General features: G+C 46.0%; 1 protein-coding gene across 3 annotated transcripts in view; it reads left to right on the top strand.

Annotated features, from left to right (window-relative positions):
* The first annotated feature begins 16,577 nt into the window (after positions 1–16,577).
* Positions 16,578–17,801, top strand: part of LOC142592638 (putative 4-coumarate--CoA ligase 1) — a 69,990-nt gene continuing 68,766 nt past the window's right edge. For 2 of the 3 annotated variants that reach the window (XM_075704202.1, XM_075704199.1), the window contains exon 1: positions 16,578–17,067. In XM_075704202.1, coding sequence (XP_075560317.1) covers positions 16,933–17,067 — 135 coding nt within the window. In that variant the 5' untranslated portion in view covers positions 16,578–16,932. The remainder of the gene's footprint in view (positions 17,068–17,801) is intronic. The other variant, XM_075704210.1, reaches the window with a different exon arrangement.

The following is a 17,801-nucleotide window of genomic DNA, read 5'->3' as shown; positions in this document are numbered from 1 at the left end:
TCGTAAAAGACGGCGTCAGTCGATCGTGATGCTGAGCGAAGACAGCCAGCCATTGGTGAAAAGCCCTTACAAACAAAAAGCTTTGTGAACGGTGCCCATAGATATTAGCTGTTTGTGCAACAATCAATTGTTTTCGTTTGAGGGTTAAAATGGAAGGCAAGGTAACTAATGTGACAGTAAAAGCGCACTTTTTTTTTTACACAAGCCTTCACAAACGTAACACACGTGTGAGGGCTTAGTGTATTTCAGTCAGCCGCTAGTGGCTCGGCGTGGCATTCACAAGTGCTTATTGCGTTCTATGATAAAATACGCGTTGCTGCAGCAGATGCAGAAAGGAACGTAAATACAGACATATAGTGAGTTCCCGTACGAAAGGTTACGGGAATGTGGTATAGCGGTCGATTTTCCTGTCACATGACCCAGTGTTCGTTTGATCAATCGAACCAAAGCGCCACTAAACGTGATGATATATGTATCCGCGTTCTGTTGGGCCCGGTAAGCGCGCATTCGGAATACATCGTCAAATGAATGACGAGGCCAGAGAGACAGAAATGAAAGATAGGGCGGTTAACCAGAAGAAAAATCCGGTTTAGTACACCACACTGGGATGTGGGGGAGGGGTGAGGGTGTAGAAAGGGAAGAAGAAAATAGAGAAAACGACAGAAACAGAGCACATGCACACAATTGCTGCTGTCCATAGCACAACATACCGTTGACGCTTGTCAGTGCATGTTAGAGTCGCTCATGCAGGTTTTTTGCCCGTAAGAACTGCAACAATGAATTCGTAGCCCTCTGCTTCGACGGCTTGTGGCGTCGGCATTTTAAAATCATTTGTTCTGACAATGGTCTGCCGTCGATACGAGCTAACACCGTCGCGAGCATTTGTCTCTGCACATTGAGCACAACAGCGCACATTGTGTTCAAGTATCTCCTCGAGACCATAATTCTCACTGACAGCACTGCCAGGCACTCCAATGCGGAATGCAAGATTTGCAAATGCTACTCCGAGCCATTATCGAAAAAGTAGGGTAGCATCGCATCGGCTGAGTCCTGGTGGAATGCAATAAACGACGAGGAAAATTACGGGGACACGCATAACCTGAACCTGGAGGACCTGTTCTTTTAGAAATTTTTTTTCTACACCGAATGTCTCAATCAAAACTCTCTGAACGCTTGACCATGCTGTATCATGTCACATTCTCTTCATTGGACCCTAGGGAGCTTTGTAATGTAACCCTGCAGACCGATTGTACCATGCACCACGAGCACTTAGACCTTGGCCATGTATTGGAATCAGTAAAGATAAACCAACCCGAGAGATGTTGTTCACCTAGAAGTTGTTATTCACACAGTTGAATATCCGTATACGCTCTCTATTCAAACAACTGCCTGCAAAACGATTCATGCAGTCAAGTCGGTTCCTGAGGTAAGCTTGATTGCACAACACTAACCATGCTCTACTTTCGAAGTACCCGCCGTGGTTGCTCAGTGGCTATGGTGTTGGGCTGCTGAGCACGAGGTCGCGGGATCGAATCCCGGCCACGGCGGCCGCATTTCGATGGGGGCGAAAACACCCGTGTACTTAGATTTAGGTGCACGGTAAAGAACCCCAGGAGGTCGAAGTTTCCGGAGTCCTCCTCTACGGCGTGCATCATAATCAGAAAGTGGTTTTGGCACGTAAAACCCCATAATAAAATGTAATGTACTTGTGAAGTAATCCACAAGATGAGCACATAAATTTTGTGTTCTCATTCCATATGGGATCAATAACGTCCTGTTCCACATCATGAGCATGACTGTCACCTGCGCATCCATATGCTTGCACTCCTTCACTGTAAACAACAAAATCAATGAAATGGCGAAAACATGCATTAAAGCCTTCCTAATTATTTCTCCAACTGCACGAAGCAGTAATATAATGGCATACAGCATAATAACAAAACCAGAGCAAATTGTTAAAATGCAACATCTTTTTTTCATCTGGTAGGGAAGTGCATAGCCTCACAAACGTCTGGAAAAAATAATGCACGGCCTCGTCCCCGTTGGTAGGATTACTGCAAACAACAACAACAACAGAATAGAATAATCAGCTGTTGGGCTAGTTGTTTCGACATATGTTGCAAAGGGGAGCGCAGAAGAGGTTCGGAAAAACAGCGTCTTTCCTGTCTTGTCTCCTTTTTCCGAACCCCTTCTGCGCTCCGCTTTGTAAGAAACAACAAAATAGCTTGAGGCTCTAGAAACGAATTACATGACTGATGAACTTGCCAATTGTCTATGGAAGGCTACCGCATTTGTTCTGCAACATCGCGCAGCGTCTTCGTGATTATTAAGCGCACCTACCGCAAGCCTGGGTAAACACATCATATCGGGCTTAGGAGCCAGCCAAGAATTCCTCCGCACCGATGAGCAGTTCAGTTGCTGTCTTCCAAAAGCAGCGCGCGCTCAAATCAATCATGTGTTAAACTGTGCAACGCAGTCCCAAAAGGCACTTACAGTGCTTTAACAACACGATCGCGCTCAGCATCTGCGCACACGAGTCATGCACGCCTTTTGAGAAATCGTCCGGGATAGCGCGTTCCATTGTGTATAACAGCCGCAACTTGACCTGTCCCAGGCAATACTATTACCGTCATATCGCGGGAATCCTGTCTTACGTCGGCAGTTCCAACAACAGCTTTGCTTTCGAGAATGGATTCACGGTTACTTTTGGTGAAAGTACGAATGTCCGCATCTGTGATATCAATTACGTGTCGCTGGATAACCACAGCGCTCGTTATTACAGTGGTGAGCACCGTACGCATAGTGATCTTCAAAAAGGTTTAATATTTAGGGTCAGTTTTGCCTCATTTACACGTAAGTGGGCTCTGTGAATTCGTCACTAGAATTTCGCCTGTTGCAGGCGGACCTGTTAACTTTGACTGCTTTCCTCTTCATAGCCGTTAAAGAGAATGCAATATAATGCGTCCAATGTGGCGATGTGACATGGGCATGAATTGCAGTCTAGCTCAAACTTTTTGTCTGTCAAAAACAACGCAACGACGCTCTGTTCTTGCATTGAAGCTTCTTTAAGTATACACAGGATATAACGGATCCAATGCATTAATATATGAAATGGGTGGCACGTATGAGGAGTAGCGGGCACCCAAGTCAACCTTGCCGGATTTGAAATTTTCTAATGTGACGCGTTTTGTAGATCGCAAGCACTGAGAAGGTGCGTCTTGCGGTTTGGTCCAAAGCAGAAAAAATAGCTACCCAGAAGCCAGATAGGACCAGTTTTTTGTATTGTGCTGGAACCATAAGTGAATGAAGAAAAGAATTTCGGGGTTTTATGTGCCAAAACCACGATCTCATGATGAGGATCACCGTAGTTGGAGAATCCGGGTTAATTTTGACCACCTGGGATTCCTTATAGTGCACCCAATGCACGGTACCACAGGGGTTTTTGCATTTCGCCCCCATTGAAATGCGGCCGACACGGCCGAGATTCGATCCAGCGATCTCGTGCTTATTAGTGCATAGCCCTAACCGCTACGCCACCACAGCGGGTAAAGTGTATGAAGAGATTGCAGTGGCCGTAGGGCCGAATTTACAAAGGGTTCTGTTCGTAAGCGGTGTTTGCCATTGGCTGGTCGCTTTCGCTAATATTTCCAACATCCCTATTGGCTTGCATTTGCTCTTACGAACAGTTCAGCGTGTGCTCTTGGCATGCCCACATTAAGAGTAGAACGCATGCTTAAGCTCTTTCGCTTTACCGCACCACAACGACGGCAGAAAAGTACGCGATTTCGAAAGAGACAAGGTCACTTAATGCGTCAAGTCGGACTTCAGATAAATGGGAAGTGATCCGCAGTCTATGCTTGAACTACTTTGCAACATTCAGGCAATGAGGGCACACAGTAAAGCAATCGTGCAAATTGCTGAGCTGACACGTTGCTGGAACTCGCAGCCACGATAATGTATTTCAGTGGCTTCCCATATACAGGGTGTTTCAGGTTAGTTGAACCAATGATTTAAAAAAAAAGTGGTGAATCGCAGCTGGGGCAAACAACGACATTTGGTTTGCCGTCATGTGTCGCTCGTGAAAATATGTTTTTATATTCCGCTTGATTACATAATTACCTTAGATCAATTATTCAAAAATTTTTATTCACTTTAAGGACAAGTGCGTTTCATTACGTTGTAGGAGGGATTCAACAACGACCGATCATATTTTTGTGTTAATGTACATGCTGCGAAGTAAATTTTTCGCCACCCGCTGTGGTTGCTCAGTGGCTTTGGTGTTAGGCTGCACGGCGGCCGGATTTCGATGGGGGCGAAATGCGAAAACACCCGTGTAGTTAGATTTAAGTGCGCGTTAAAGAACCCCAGGTGGTCGAAATTTCCGGAGTCCTCCACTACCGCGTGCCTCTCATAATCAGAAGGTGGGTTTGGCACGTAAAACCCCATAATTTAATTTTAATATTTTTCGCCGTTTAAAGAAAGCCTGAGAAATATGCAATAAAACCACGTAATTGAGCGTATGCGTTATCCTATTGCAGTGCTGCTCTCAACCGCGTTTCGAGTGAAAGACGCGTGCGCGCGGAAAGTCGGCATCGGCTTCACAGTGCGTCAGCGCCTTCCACGGCGGCACACGGAAAAGACGGGTCGCCGTCTTTTCCAAATGCGTCGGAATTAGCATTGTTGGTGTTGTGTACTTCATATTAAGATCTTATTTTGAAGCGATATTACCACAAGGAGCCATCACTGAATAAGTACTGCTTACTAAAACGACAACCGCAGCAGCACCACGCAGAGCACTCGCAAATGGAGCCGCAGAACACAGCGCTTTGTTAATGTGTATGCACCACTTACAACCTTCACACCTGATGTACAACAATATATGGGTGCCCCAAAGGCGTAAGAATGTTCCACGCACCGACATGTAGTGCGCCTAAGCTATTTGTAACTATAACTACTTATGCAGGATATTCTCACCTTTCTGATGCACCCTGTTGAGCTGACGTGATTCGGCAGATTTCATTTAGTATTTGCACCTTCTGTTGTTTCATAAATTTGAGTACCAACAAAATTTTTAGAGTCATCATAGGATGTACGTAATTTTGTTGCAGAGCAAAATGACGAAGACCTAGACGAGATGCACAGCACGAGCGCTGTTATCGCGCCAACTCGCCCAAATTTCGATCCTATTGCTATAGAATGTACGTTTTGCATTTCAGGTGAGCACATATTATTCCTCTGTTTGCCGCGCTCCAGTAGATTCATATCACTGAAAAGACGTAATACGCTGACAAGCCTTCCATTCACATTCACACTAATTAGCAGTAGAGGTGGCCGAATGTCAACTATTTAAAGTAGGAATCGAATACAAATAGTAAGTATCGAATATAGAATCGAATAATCGAACGTAGACGCATATGTTTAGAGCAGAAATATCTATTTTGGCATAATTAAGTACCATGCCGGTACTCGTTCGCGCAAAAAAGACAGCTAACTATTAGGAAGAATGGATGAGCTTTAAACGCAAATCAAATCTGTCATTAAAGAAACTGCGGTAATAGCTTGTACAACTTTAGAGCTCGGTTACAAACAGGCTTTCCAAGATAGAATGAATGCTGCATAACTAGCTCTCCATAAACGGTTGCCGAAAAAATATCATATATGTATATATATATATATATATATATCTATATATATATATATATATATATATATATATATATATATATATATATATATATATATAAGGAAGGCAGCGTTGTTAACCAGTCAAAAGTGCGGTTGGCTACTCTACGCTTGGGCAAGGGAGAAGGGGAATAAAAAGAAAGGAGAGAGAGGTTAGGGAGACGTGCACGCACAGCACTAACTACAGAGTTAAAGGCGCTCGCAGAAGCCAGAGGTTTTCTCAAAGCACGAACGTGCCTTCAGTGCGTTCTGAGCCGATTCTTGGGTAGGAGCCTACAGAAAAGCTCGATATTGTAGCAGCGAGAGCTTCGTCATGACTATGCCAAACCTGACATCGAACCAGAGGCAACCAACTGACTATGCGAGCAACCGTGAACGTAAGAGATAAAAGGCTGCAGAAACATACGGTGAGTCTACGCTTATTGATGATCGCGAAAGAGCGGACATCAATGTGATCTGGACGCTGAAGGCTTCAGGCTTGTGTGCCACTGAAGAGGGAGGACAGTCAGAATCCAAGTGATAATTACATGTGTCACGGAGGGACCTGACCTGAAAAAAAAATCCCGTTGCTCGGTCTACGGATGTTGAAGTAATTTTGGCGCATTGCCAGTTAGGAGCCGATTTACTGCTCAATGGGCGCTGATTTTCAATGCCCAGACATAAGAGCATGTGAGCGTCCTTCTCAGTTGCAAGTCAGTCTCAGGGATTGCGGTATCAGCGCGAGTGCCCAACTCTTTCATGCCAAATACTCGTATTATTAGAGCAGTGCCGAAGTGGTACACTGACGAGGAACTGTTGGACTATCTAAAACCACAAGTGGGTGTTGCCATCCATGGGTTACCTCCCGAATGGGAGTCCAGGCGAACAAACCGCATGGTTCTCACGTTCGCACCAAAAATGGACCGTCCCGCGAAGATCAACTTGGGCTTCACAAGTCAAGAGGCCATTCATTACGTTGAGCAGCCCCCTCCATGCTTCAAGTGTCAGCGCTATGGACATGTGGCCAAGTACTGTCATGGTGATCACCGATGTAAGAGATGTGGAGGATCACATGATTCCAAAACATGCACGTTCAGCGAGAACTTTCTTGTGTGCAAATTGTAGTGGTCCCACCCCGCTAGTTAATCAAGTGTCCTACGCGGGCAGCGCCACTAAAGCAAAAGCAAACATTTATCTTAAGAAGAAAGGCAAAGGATGAGAAGAATAAGACGAAGAAAACGACGTAAGGTCGCAGGGAGTCATACGGCATCACAGGAAGCTCAGAGAGAGATACTGAATTCCCAAGCCTGAAGCCTACATGAGGAACCCAGGACACAGTGGTGACATCGCACAGTGGACCGGCTAAAGCAGTCAAATCATTGAACAGAGGCCCTGATGCGAGAATACTGCTGAACAACCGGAACAGCGAAGTTATGTGCCTGCACTGCAGCGACCCCATTTGCGTTGCGGTGAAAAAAGAACACCACAGGAGGTCTGTCAACAGGTGCTACGTGCTCTCTTCAAAGCCCTGCGATCACACATAAAGAAAATGTTGGGGAGCTCCACGAAAGACGTGCTAGTAGTCCTGGCTGTGGAGTGGGTGATTCTAAGCTCTGCCGCCTTTTAAACGACCCAGCAACATGAACGTGGTGAGGGCAAAATGTTCATCGTCTAGTGCAAAGGGGCCGCTTCTCATGCGATGGAACTGCGCGGGTCTTGAGCGTCATTTACCTGAACTGTCGCTTTTCTTACGTAAGATGCCTGTGCTAATATTGGCCCTGTCCGAGGCTGGCCTTCCAAGTTACAGATCAATTGCTGGTTATGTCGCACGTGGAAACCAAAGTATTCTGACATTTCCGAACGGAAGCGCGACGCTATGTCAGACGTGAAATAATACATTTCGTCCCTTCAGTTCCAGACTTTGCAGCAGTGCCTTGGCGGTCACTTCTGTGTAAGTGCGATTGGGAAACTGAAGCCTCAGAATGGCGTCCGTATGTGTAAGCTCTCGTCAGAAGGTCTCAATCGGAGAAATCATAAGGGACCTCTGCAGCCGCTGCCCTTCTCCGAGGAATTTATGCGGGAACTATAACGCGCACCATACTATCTGGGGGGATAAGGTGATTGATGTTCGTGGGAAGCAAATTGTCAGTGCTTTAGATACTGAGGGACTCTGTGTGGCGATTGACAGACAGCCAACCTTTTTCCAACCACCGGCCTCTTACAGTGTTTTCAGTTTTCATTTTTCATTTTTTATTTGGACATACATTGCTTGAGTTGAAAGGACTGAAGGCAGATGAAATCTGCCTGACTAAGGTCCCTCCACCCATACATTTGCTCAGAAGCAGTGAGAAAAAAAAACAAGAAAGAACAAGGGCTTAATACATCAGAACATATCATTGATTTGACATTACACTCAGCAGACATTCTTGCATCCTCAACGGCGAGTAAACACAGAATTGGCAGAGACCATTTCCCTGTATTCGTCAACATTGCTAGATTTCGAACCAACGGCCAAATATCCTGCCCTGTGACGCATTGGGATACGTACAGGAACGACCTATGCGAATTTTCTGCAGACCTCTTCGCGGATATGCTACGTAACAAGAGGTTAGCTACCACTGAGCAGAAGCTACCCGACCACTTCCCCGCTCTTGACTTAAAGCTGAAAAATCTATGCGCTGTCTGTAAAAGAGTGGAACGAAGGCTGATGAGGACGAAGGGTGACCCACCCGTGAAGACAATATATGACAGAAATGACGCAGTAAGCCGCTGTTACACGAGGAAGCTAAGAAGAGATCAATGGGAAGCATTTCGCGCAAGCCTCTTGGTCTTCACGTCAGTGCCTAGGATATGGTGGGTCGTTAATAACCATGCTGGAAAGGTTCGACCACTCAAGCCATTTGAAGCCCTAGCATCGAAGTTAGGCAACTCCCTCGATTGTCTTACGAATGCCTTTGCTCAAGTATACTCTTCGGTAGGTCAGCAGGCACAACCAACCCGCCTCCATCGTTATCGTCGTCTCTGATGGATGCTCCTTTCAAACTGAGAGAGCAGGAACTAGCTTTGAGCAGCCTCCGACGTCGCTGTGCGGTGGAACCTGACCTTATAAGCGATCACATGTTGACTAACCTACCGGTTAAGAGACGACGTGACCTGCTGAATTTTTTAACGAAGTGTGGGTCAGATGGGATATACCACATTTATGAAAGGTAGCATGAGTGGTACCGTTTCTGAAGCCTGGAAAAATTGCGGCTGCTCTGGACACGTACAGAGCGGCATCGCTGACCTATGTGCAGTGAAGCTAATGGAGAAGATGGTGTTCACAAGACTCACTTGGTTCGTCAAGCAGGGTCGGAAACTACCGTCGTGCACGACTGCGTTTCGGCAGTGTCTAAGTGCTCAAGACAATGTGCTGGACCTGCTAGGTCACATAGAACATTACAATACAAACGGCCTGTCGACACTTGCTGCTTTTATGGATGTCTCGAAGGCTTACGACTACGTGTATCAAACAGCCATCATCAGGCAATTACAAGCAATAGGCGTCACGGGCCATCTCTTGCCCTTCACACATACGTTTCTCAATGATCGCCGCATCAGAGTTCGTCTTCGCGTCACTTTGAGCGATGAAATTGCTATATTGTGAGGCATACCACAGGGGAATGTTCTATTTCCCTTATTATTTAACATCGTCATGACAACTCTCCAAAGAACGCTAAACCATCGAACAACCGTGAAGATGTTAATATATGGCAATGATATCTGCATATGGGTCTCCTGCTACGAGCATCGTCACCTCGCACGAATAGCCCAGGGAGTAGTACATGCCATTCAGGGCCACTTGACAACGCTTGGCTTATCACTAGCAGCAGAGAAATCAACATTCATATTATTTCCTGGAATTAAAAGAAAATCTACATGCTTCAAGCTGAATTTGAACCGGTACCACATTCTACAAGTCCCGAACACCCGATTTTTCGGGGTTACCTTGAACCAAAAGCTACTCGGGCGCCGCGCTGTTGACCACGTCGTGATGTTATCGTCACAGAGACTTCATGTGCTCAAGCGACTCGCTGGCACACGCTGGGGCGACTGCCCGGCGTCGATGCTACGACTGCATACAGCGTTGATTACAAGTCGGATCCTATACCAGCTACCTCTGATGTTATCCTCAGATAGCCAATACGAGCGCTTAGAAACCATACACAGAAAAGGTATTCGGCTGTGCTTGGCAGTCCCTCTGGCAGCATCGAACAAAAGAATGCTCTGCGAAACTGAGTCACGACCTCTGATACTTCAGACTTCCCAGACTCTCATGACCCAACTACAACGTTTGAGTGAGTCTTCGGCCAGCAAAGCTCTCTTACGACGTGTAGGTAACAGGCCGTGCTCACATTTTTATGCGCTACTGAACACGCTTCGAGTCTTAGGATTACGCTGCTCGAGACAGAGGGAAAGGTAGACCCACCCTGTACATTCAAGGATATCACATGCAACTTAGGTGTAGCACGACTGCAGTCAAGGAGCTGAATTCCAGCTGCAGAAGCCAAGTCACTAGTTCCGGAACATTTCAACCCGACTTATCCGAATCACCTCGAAGTATACACGGATTGCTCAAAGTAGACGAAGATCGCAGCGAAGTCTCATTCTACATACCCTGTCTGAGATATGCGCGATCTGGCCGTGTAGATTGTATAGCTTCGTCGACAGTTGTGGAAGGCGTGGCAATAGCTACTGCTCTGCACAAGCTAAAGACATTGCCTCCACAGAATGTGGTCCTCCTTACGGACTCATAGGCCGCGTTGCAACAACTCTACCGTGGTCTACCGTGGATCAAGTTCCCACCCAAATCACACCACCTAGTCTTCTGCCGTCCTCGACTGCACTTCCCTTCTCTTTGCACCCATTTTGTAAACGCCCAGTGGTGTAACGGTTATCTAACCTACGCATTACATGACCTGCCAGCGTCATTTGTTTCTCTTAATGTCAATTAGAAATTCGGCTATCCCTGTTCGCTCGCCGATCCACCACCATTCTCTTCCTTTCTCTTAACTTTACGCCTAACATACTTCGTTCCATCGCTCTTTGCTCGGTTTTTAACTTGTTCTCAGGCTTCTTTGTCAGTCTGCAAGTCTCTGCCCCATCTGTTAGCATCAGTAGAATTCACTGATTGTGAACCTTTCTTTTTATTGATAATGGTAAACTTCCAGTCAGCATCTGACAATGTCTGCCGTATGCGCTCCAACCCATTTTTATTCTGTGTTTCCTTCTCATGATCAGGGTCCCCTTTGAGTAATTCACCTAGGTAAACGTATTCCTTCAGACTCTAGAGGCTGACTGGCTATCCTGAACTGTTGTTCCCTTGCCAGGCTATTGATCATTATCTTTTTTTCCTGCAAACTATCTTCAACCCCACCCTTACACTCTCTCTGTTCAAGTCCCCAATCATTTGTCGTAACTCGTCCCCAATGTTGCTGAACAGGACCATGTAATTTGCAAACCGAAGGTTGCTGAGATATTCGCAGTTGATCCTTACTCCTAAGCCTTAGGCACGTACGGGCCTGCAACACCTTGTGATCCCCAAAGGATCAGTTATAGCCCGCAAAGAAACTTCATGCCTCCCTATTGCATTCTTAAGGGAGACTGGTAAGTTGGACATGAGGAGAAACACCGCAGTGATTTTATAAGAACCCCTCGGGTGGAGTAATCGCAGGCTTTGATCACCAGGTTAAACCAGTCTGTTGCTACAGCTTACCACCACAACCACCACCTATTATTGGAGTTGACGGTGTTCTAGTAGTGTCTGTTCCTTCAGAAGACGATAATGTAGTTTGCTGAATGCATTGAACATAGATTGTCATTGTGCTTAAAATTGGGGACAGTGACACAATAGGTGGTGAAAGTTCTCCGACTAGCATGTTGATTCGCACTTCATCAGTGTTCTCATCACATGCCATTCCAATTACTGCTGGATAAGATTTCTTCAAGGGAACTCCTGATCACAACCGACACAGAACAGACGGCCGGAGGTCCAAGTTGCAGCGAAGGATTTAGTCTGTGCATTCGGGTGCGCCCTATATGCGCAGTATTCCACTCAGCTAACGAGAGTGCGCATGCTAGAAGGCGAAGCTTTCTCGTATCGTCTGTCCTTGAGACAGCAATAGGGATGCATGAGTCTTCTTGTTTTTACATCCGAGCTGCCTTATCTGCGTCATCATTTCCAATGATGCTGCAAATGCCTGTTATCCATTGAAAATAGATATCATGGCCTTTTTTTCTGAAGTGATGGATAAGTTCCACGATTTCACGCATCAGTTGATCACGAGTGCCATGTCAGAGAAATGACTGTATACATTGCAAGGCCGTCCTTGAATCGCAGAAGACTGCCCATTTTCCAGAATTTTCTTTTGACCACATGAAACGTACCCCGGAGAGCCGCGACCTCTGCAGCTGCAGACGTGTTGATATAGGAACTCTTGAACCGCGGGGTTATTCCCCTTGTTCAGATAACTCCAGGGCCACCAGAACTTGTTGATGTTGTTGAGCCATCAGTATAGACGTTTGTGCAGTCACTGTATTTCTTGTACAAGAGGTAAGTATACTAAGTTGCTTGATTTCAGTTGACGGCAAGTCCGACTTTTCTGAAGTCCTGGGATTCTGAGGTTCTCTGCACGACTCACACACCATGGAGGAATCGAAGGTCTTGTCGCAGGTGCGTAACCTGACCTGAGAGAGGCATGGTGCACGAAGACAGTTTTACTCAATGTCATGTGCGGACTTTCTACTGGAAGACTTGCGAGGTGGCGGGTAGGGGTCCGGGCGAAATGTCTTATGTGCATACGCATTGTTTCAATGGTAATGAGCGTTATGATAGAGTAATATTGAGCGATTGCACTAACTTCTGTCGCTGACGCGCTCCGCGGTAGACCAAGGCATATACTGAATACAATGCAACGGATCCAAGCTACATGACACGACTACTAAAAACGATAAATGACAGACTATACAAGCGAAAATGACAGGTTATCATGTGAGCTTCCGCCACAAAACCAAAAACAAAGCCTCCATTACCCCTCTTGGTTCTGCGTTTAACATTAACATTACTTTAACATTCAGTTGTTGAGTGATATTTGTTTCGTTTCGATATTCTAAAATACCGCATAGTTCATTTTCGAATAAGAATAGTTAGCGTGTATTACTCGACTTGTATTCGAAACTTGGAATATTCGCCCACTCCTAATTAGTATCCTTCTCGTTCGGCTGGACTCACCATTTATTTTCTCGTTCGTTTATCTGAGGCAACTACACAGTAAAAATGTGCCGCATGGCTAAAAGCTGTGCTATTACTTAGAGATATTTATCAAACTTGCTACACGCATACTCTTATGTCCATCTTCTTCTTACACCCCTAGATCGTTATTTTTACTGTAGCGGAACGCCAGCTTTTTTTACTGTATGTGTACTTGGGCTTGCGTGCGCATGCGTTGTGTGCACATCCGTTAACTCGTGCATCCTCAACTTCAGTCGGCCGTGGGCGTCTTGTAACAGCAACAAAAACATTTATATGCACTCACTGCAGCAAGATTTACGCTTAGGTCCTTTAATAGCGTTACACAACAGCTGAAATATGATATTTATCGCATTCAGATCAAATATATATCTACAGACAGAGGTAACGTGCACCAAAATGGAAACAATGCCAGCAAGCAGCAAACCGACCTTATAAGTCCGTGTCTAAGGCGGCTGTAGCCTGAACTGATGTTCATAGTGCTATAAGTGCTACAGTGCTGTGCGGTAATAGTATGCAGTGATACTGACTGACTGTAACTGTGTATCTGTGCTCCCTTTCTTTCTCCCGCTCTACTTTGCTGGCACTTTGCCTCCCCCTCCCCTCTCTCCCCAGCGTAGGACAGCAAACCCGATCTTCCCCTCTGATTCCCTTCCCTGAATTTACCATTTCTTCTGTCTCTCACCCCCTGAGTCTATGTCTCACTCAAGGCTGACAACATGGTTTCGTGCAATTTGTCATGACGGTTGCGCTAAGTTCGCGTGAGTTGCACTTGCAATATACTGGTCAGTTTAGAGTCATGTGCAATATGTGCAATTTGGCTAGCTCAGTTTTCTGTGAGGGACATTATACAAAACTGCTACATCAGTCTACCTCTTTTCGTGTTTTTCTTTCTTGTTGTGTTTTCTTTCTTTGTTTTTCCATGGTGATGTAACTACAAACAGGACGTTCTTGTCCATTGTTCTCCTAACGGTTGACCTTTGTCAATTTTCGTAAATTTTCGATCGCTTCAAGCAAAATGAGTCACAATCAGCAAGGAACAAAAGAAAGCTCAATGAATATCACTGAGGTGGCATCGTTTGCTTGAATAGAGAAATCCTAGTTGGTGCTTGTATAAAGTTCCGCCGGTCAATGTTCACAACAAAGAAGATAACAGTAAAGGCGTTGGCCTATACGAAAAAAAAGAAAAACAAGTATTCTAGAAGATTGGTAATTGGGGCGTGTTTTCAGAAAAACAAATAGAAAAGAAAGACTTCTTAAGAGCATCTTTTGCTTGCCCGGCGGTCGGGAGCCACCACTCGTGATTCCTATCGGCGTGACAACGAGACAATGGCCGCAAACAGTCACTCACGTAAGAGAAAGTTTTGTAACAACAGGTATTGCATGCGCAAGATTTATGCGCGACCGAATAAACGCGTGCAGTCTAATACATGCACTACCGAAAATACGTACACATGCGAAAACTGGGAGTTACATACAGAAACACACACAAAGTTGTTACGCTAGAACGGTTCTGAAAAACATGTTCTCGTCAACCGCGGTGTCGGACATATGATTAGTAAAGGGGAAATCCCAATAGAAACGAGCACTTCCGAACGAAAAGTTTTGCTAATGTGGCACCAGAATTTTACAAACGTATGTGAGTAAACCCGTTCCTTTATTGAGAAGTCTCTGGGCTTCCGATTCCGCGTTCGCACTAGCTTCCTCCAGTATTTAAAGGAAATAAATTTTTTTAGCTGTTTTAGTAAGTTACCCTTCCACAATACCAAAATATCCACTCTCATCGTGAGAGCATGCCTGGTAAGCCAGAAAAAAACAAGAACAAAAGACGGGTACGTGGCACCGCTACCTTTAACCCTGCTAGTAACAGCGCAAAATGTAGACAAGAGACGAGACAGGAAGACACCACAAGCGCTCACTTTCAACAGTGTTTATTCCGAAAGAAACACGGCTTCTTATAACCATTGCCCACACGTGTCGCAGTCACGTGATCGCACTTCATGTGAAACATGCACTTTTTTCTTTTTTGCACTCAAGATAGTGGTTGCTCAAGTTCTTTTCTTGTCAGTAACAAGGGCGGCGTGCTAACGCATTGGTCACGAAGTCTGGTTTTACGACCTTTCAATGGGCAGAATCATAAGAGCTGCTTTTGTACACACGGTGCATAGGCCCAACACGCACGTTCCTCACCAATCTCGACACGTATGTCTAAAAACTGAAGGGCATTCTGCTTCGGTGAAACGAAGTATTATGAACATATGCCTGGTATCAGCACTGGAGAAATCGTGCGAACAAGAAATGCAAACCAGCTTTAATAGTCAATTGGAAAGATTTTCAGCTTCTGGTTACCCTCAGTCGGTCGGGACGGCTGTTATCGAGGCGCTCCTGAAAAAAAGTGAAGAAGCGCACGACGAGCCTGAAGACGAGGGAAGAGGAAAGAAGCTTGCGACCGGAAGTGGCACCCTACCTACACAACATTTCGCACAACCTGAAGAAGGTTGTGGGCAGATTTGGTGTACCGCTCGTTCTTTCCGCTCCCGTAGAGCTATCCAAGCTAAGCCCTCGTATCTCCGGCGAGGGATCCGCAAAATGTGGCTGTGGAAAAAAATCATGCCAGGCCATATCTGCGGTGCCAATCAGCAGTGGTATAGGAGATAACGCTGTCCTGCGGGAAAGCCTATGTAGGTCAAACTGGCAGATGCCTGAACGATCGGCTGAGGGAGCACTAAAGAACTTTAAAGAACAGCGAAGACGCGTGCTTAGTATAGCACTGCTACTCCTGCAAGAAGTGTTGGCTGCATTTTGAGAGTGCGAAGATATTAGGTAGGGGCAAAGACAAGACCGCACGAGAGCTTCTGGAAGCCTTCCATACAAAGAGAAAGGGCAGTGATTGCATTAGTGATGCGTCAATTGTGTTATATAGTTCGGAAAGTGACATTTCATCAGCAATAAGATAAGATGTACTCTGTGGGGTGTTGCGGTGGCACGCGGTCTTTATCTCCGAACGCACATGCGCGAAGCAGCCTTTATATTCAACTTCTTTTCATTGAATAAAATCAGTTGTGAATGCAGCGATTTTCAGTGTTTGACAGTGTTCCTTTCTTTTGTGTGTGTTTTTTGGCGCGGCTGTTATGTCTGTATTAAGTGACCAACTCGCCCAAGAAATCGTTTTACTGACGAGTGTATCGAGACGCTACGTTGCCCCTACACAGTGAGGATCAAAGGTTTCACATTCTTTTTCTTTATCTTATAAAAATGTTTTAATCACCATCACGTGTTAGTGAGCCCTGATAATGATTTTCCGTGTTCCTAATGCTTGTTCTAAGCGATCACCGCGAATGTTAACAGATAGGTTCGCAATGATTCGTACAGAGTGTAAACCGCCGTTTTTGTCTGCGTTCATGATCGCTCGAGTTCGCTGATGCGATGGGTCTCTCGAAAACAAGTGTGCGCTGATTGCAGTGCACTTGCAGGTAGGTCTCGCTATCTTTCGAGTGTGCCATGTCGTAGGGCAGTTGCGTTCACCGGTGGCAGTCTGATCTATACAGCCCGCGTATCTTCCCAACCGCACTTATTTTTTTTTTTTTTTGTGCCCAGTGGCTAGATAATTATGGTCGCCTCGTAGACACTCGTCACAGTTGAGGGGGTTGGCTCACCGAAGCAGGATAAACGACTTGAAGCAAGAATAAACAATCTGGGGACCGGTATTCGTCACAATAGACTATACAGATACGTGGGGTGCACCACTGACCTTGGCGCGAAAAGAGGTTGATCGAGTGTCGGCAACGGATGGACGTTTTCAGTGGCTGAAGACCGGCATTTTGCGGCCCATTATACAGCCCCACTCGCCTTTCTTCGCGAGGAAAGAACACGCATCGGGAAGCCCCGTATCGAGATTGCGCGCTGAGAACGCGGTCGCTTCCTTCCCTGCGAAAACGTTGAGCCCGACAGCGCGGCGAGACTCGTGCAAGCTGCAGAGAAGCATGGACGCGTGCGATGCACCGATTATCGAAGACCGGGTAGTGAGGTCATCTGTACCACATCAGCCGGTGCCGGACGCCGATTACGCGACCTACTTGAGGTCTGTCTGGGGCAAATTCAAAGATCGCACAGCGTTGGTAAGTGACTCGATTACAATGAATCTTCACGCGTGAACGTGCGCAAACAGCGCCAACGACAATATAAGAGAGACGGTGCACACTCTGACGCTGTCTTGGTTCTTTGTCTCTCTTTCGCGTCGTCGGCGCTGTTCGACACGTTGGCCGCCCAACTTCGCCATTCCTGTTATTTATGGTTTTATGCTCAACAAAGAACGGAGCGAAACTGCCGTGGAACGTGCCCATAATGATGCTTAGTGCATGTTGCAATGGCTTTTCACTTATAATTCCGTGTTGGTGTGTTCTTTTCAAGTTACGTTGAACAATTTGGGTAGACAAGCATGCGGTAGCAGTGTGGAACATTGGGCAGTCAGTTAGCGTCCTACAAGCACTTGCTAGCCGCAGATTAACTCGCTTTCAATGTTAAGTTCAAGAAGTACTCGTTTCTTGAAGCCGGTTCTGACGTTGGTGTTCGTCATTCCGGAGCACTTATATTAGGGTATGGATGTGTGCCCTCTGGGCTCTTGGCTGAGGCATTTCTTGAAAACCGGTAAAAAGAACACCTAGTCATATATGAGACGGTGTGGTAGCTGTAGTTCTGGCACCCACGATATATTACATGAAGGTGAGTTATTGAGCCAGGACGTCGCGAAAGCTGCACTACTTAGTACGTTCTTCAGGTCTGTGTTCCTTCCCGGAAAATAGTTCGTGTTTCAAGCCTGCAGCGTTCACTACGCCGCCATGGAAAGCATTGG

Source organism: Dermacentor variabilis, chromosome 1, assembly GCF_050947875.1.
Source record: "Dermacentor variabilis isolate Ectoservices chromosome 1, ASM5094787v1, whole genome shotgun sequence".
In the NCBI taxonomy this organism is placed as follows: domain Eukaryota; kingdom Metazoa; phylum Arthropoda; class Arachnida; order Ixodida; family Ixodidae; genus Dermacentor; species Dermacentor variabilis.
This window is presented reverse-complemented; position numbering and strand designations above follow the sequence as displayed.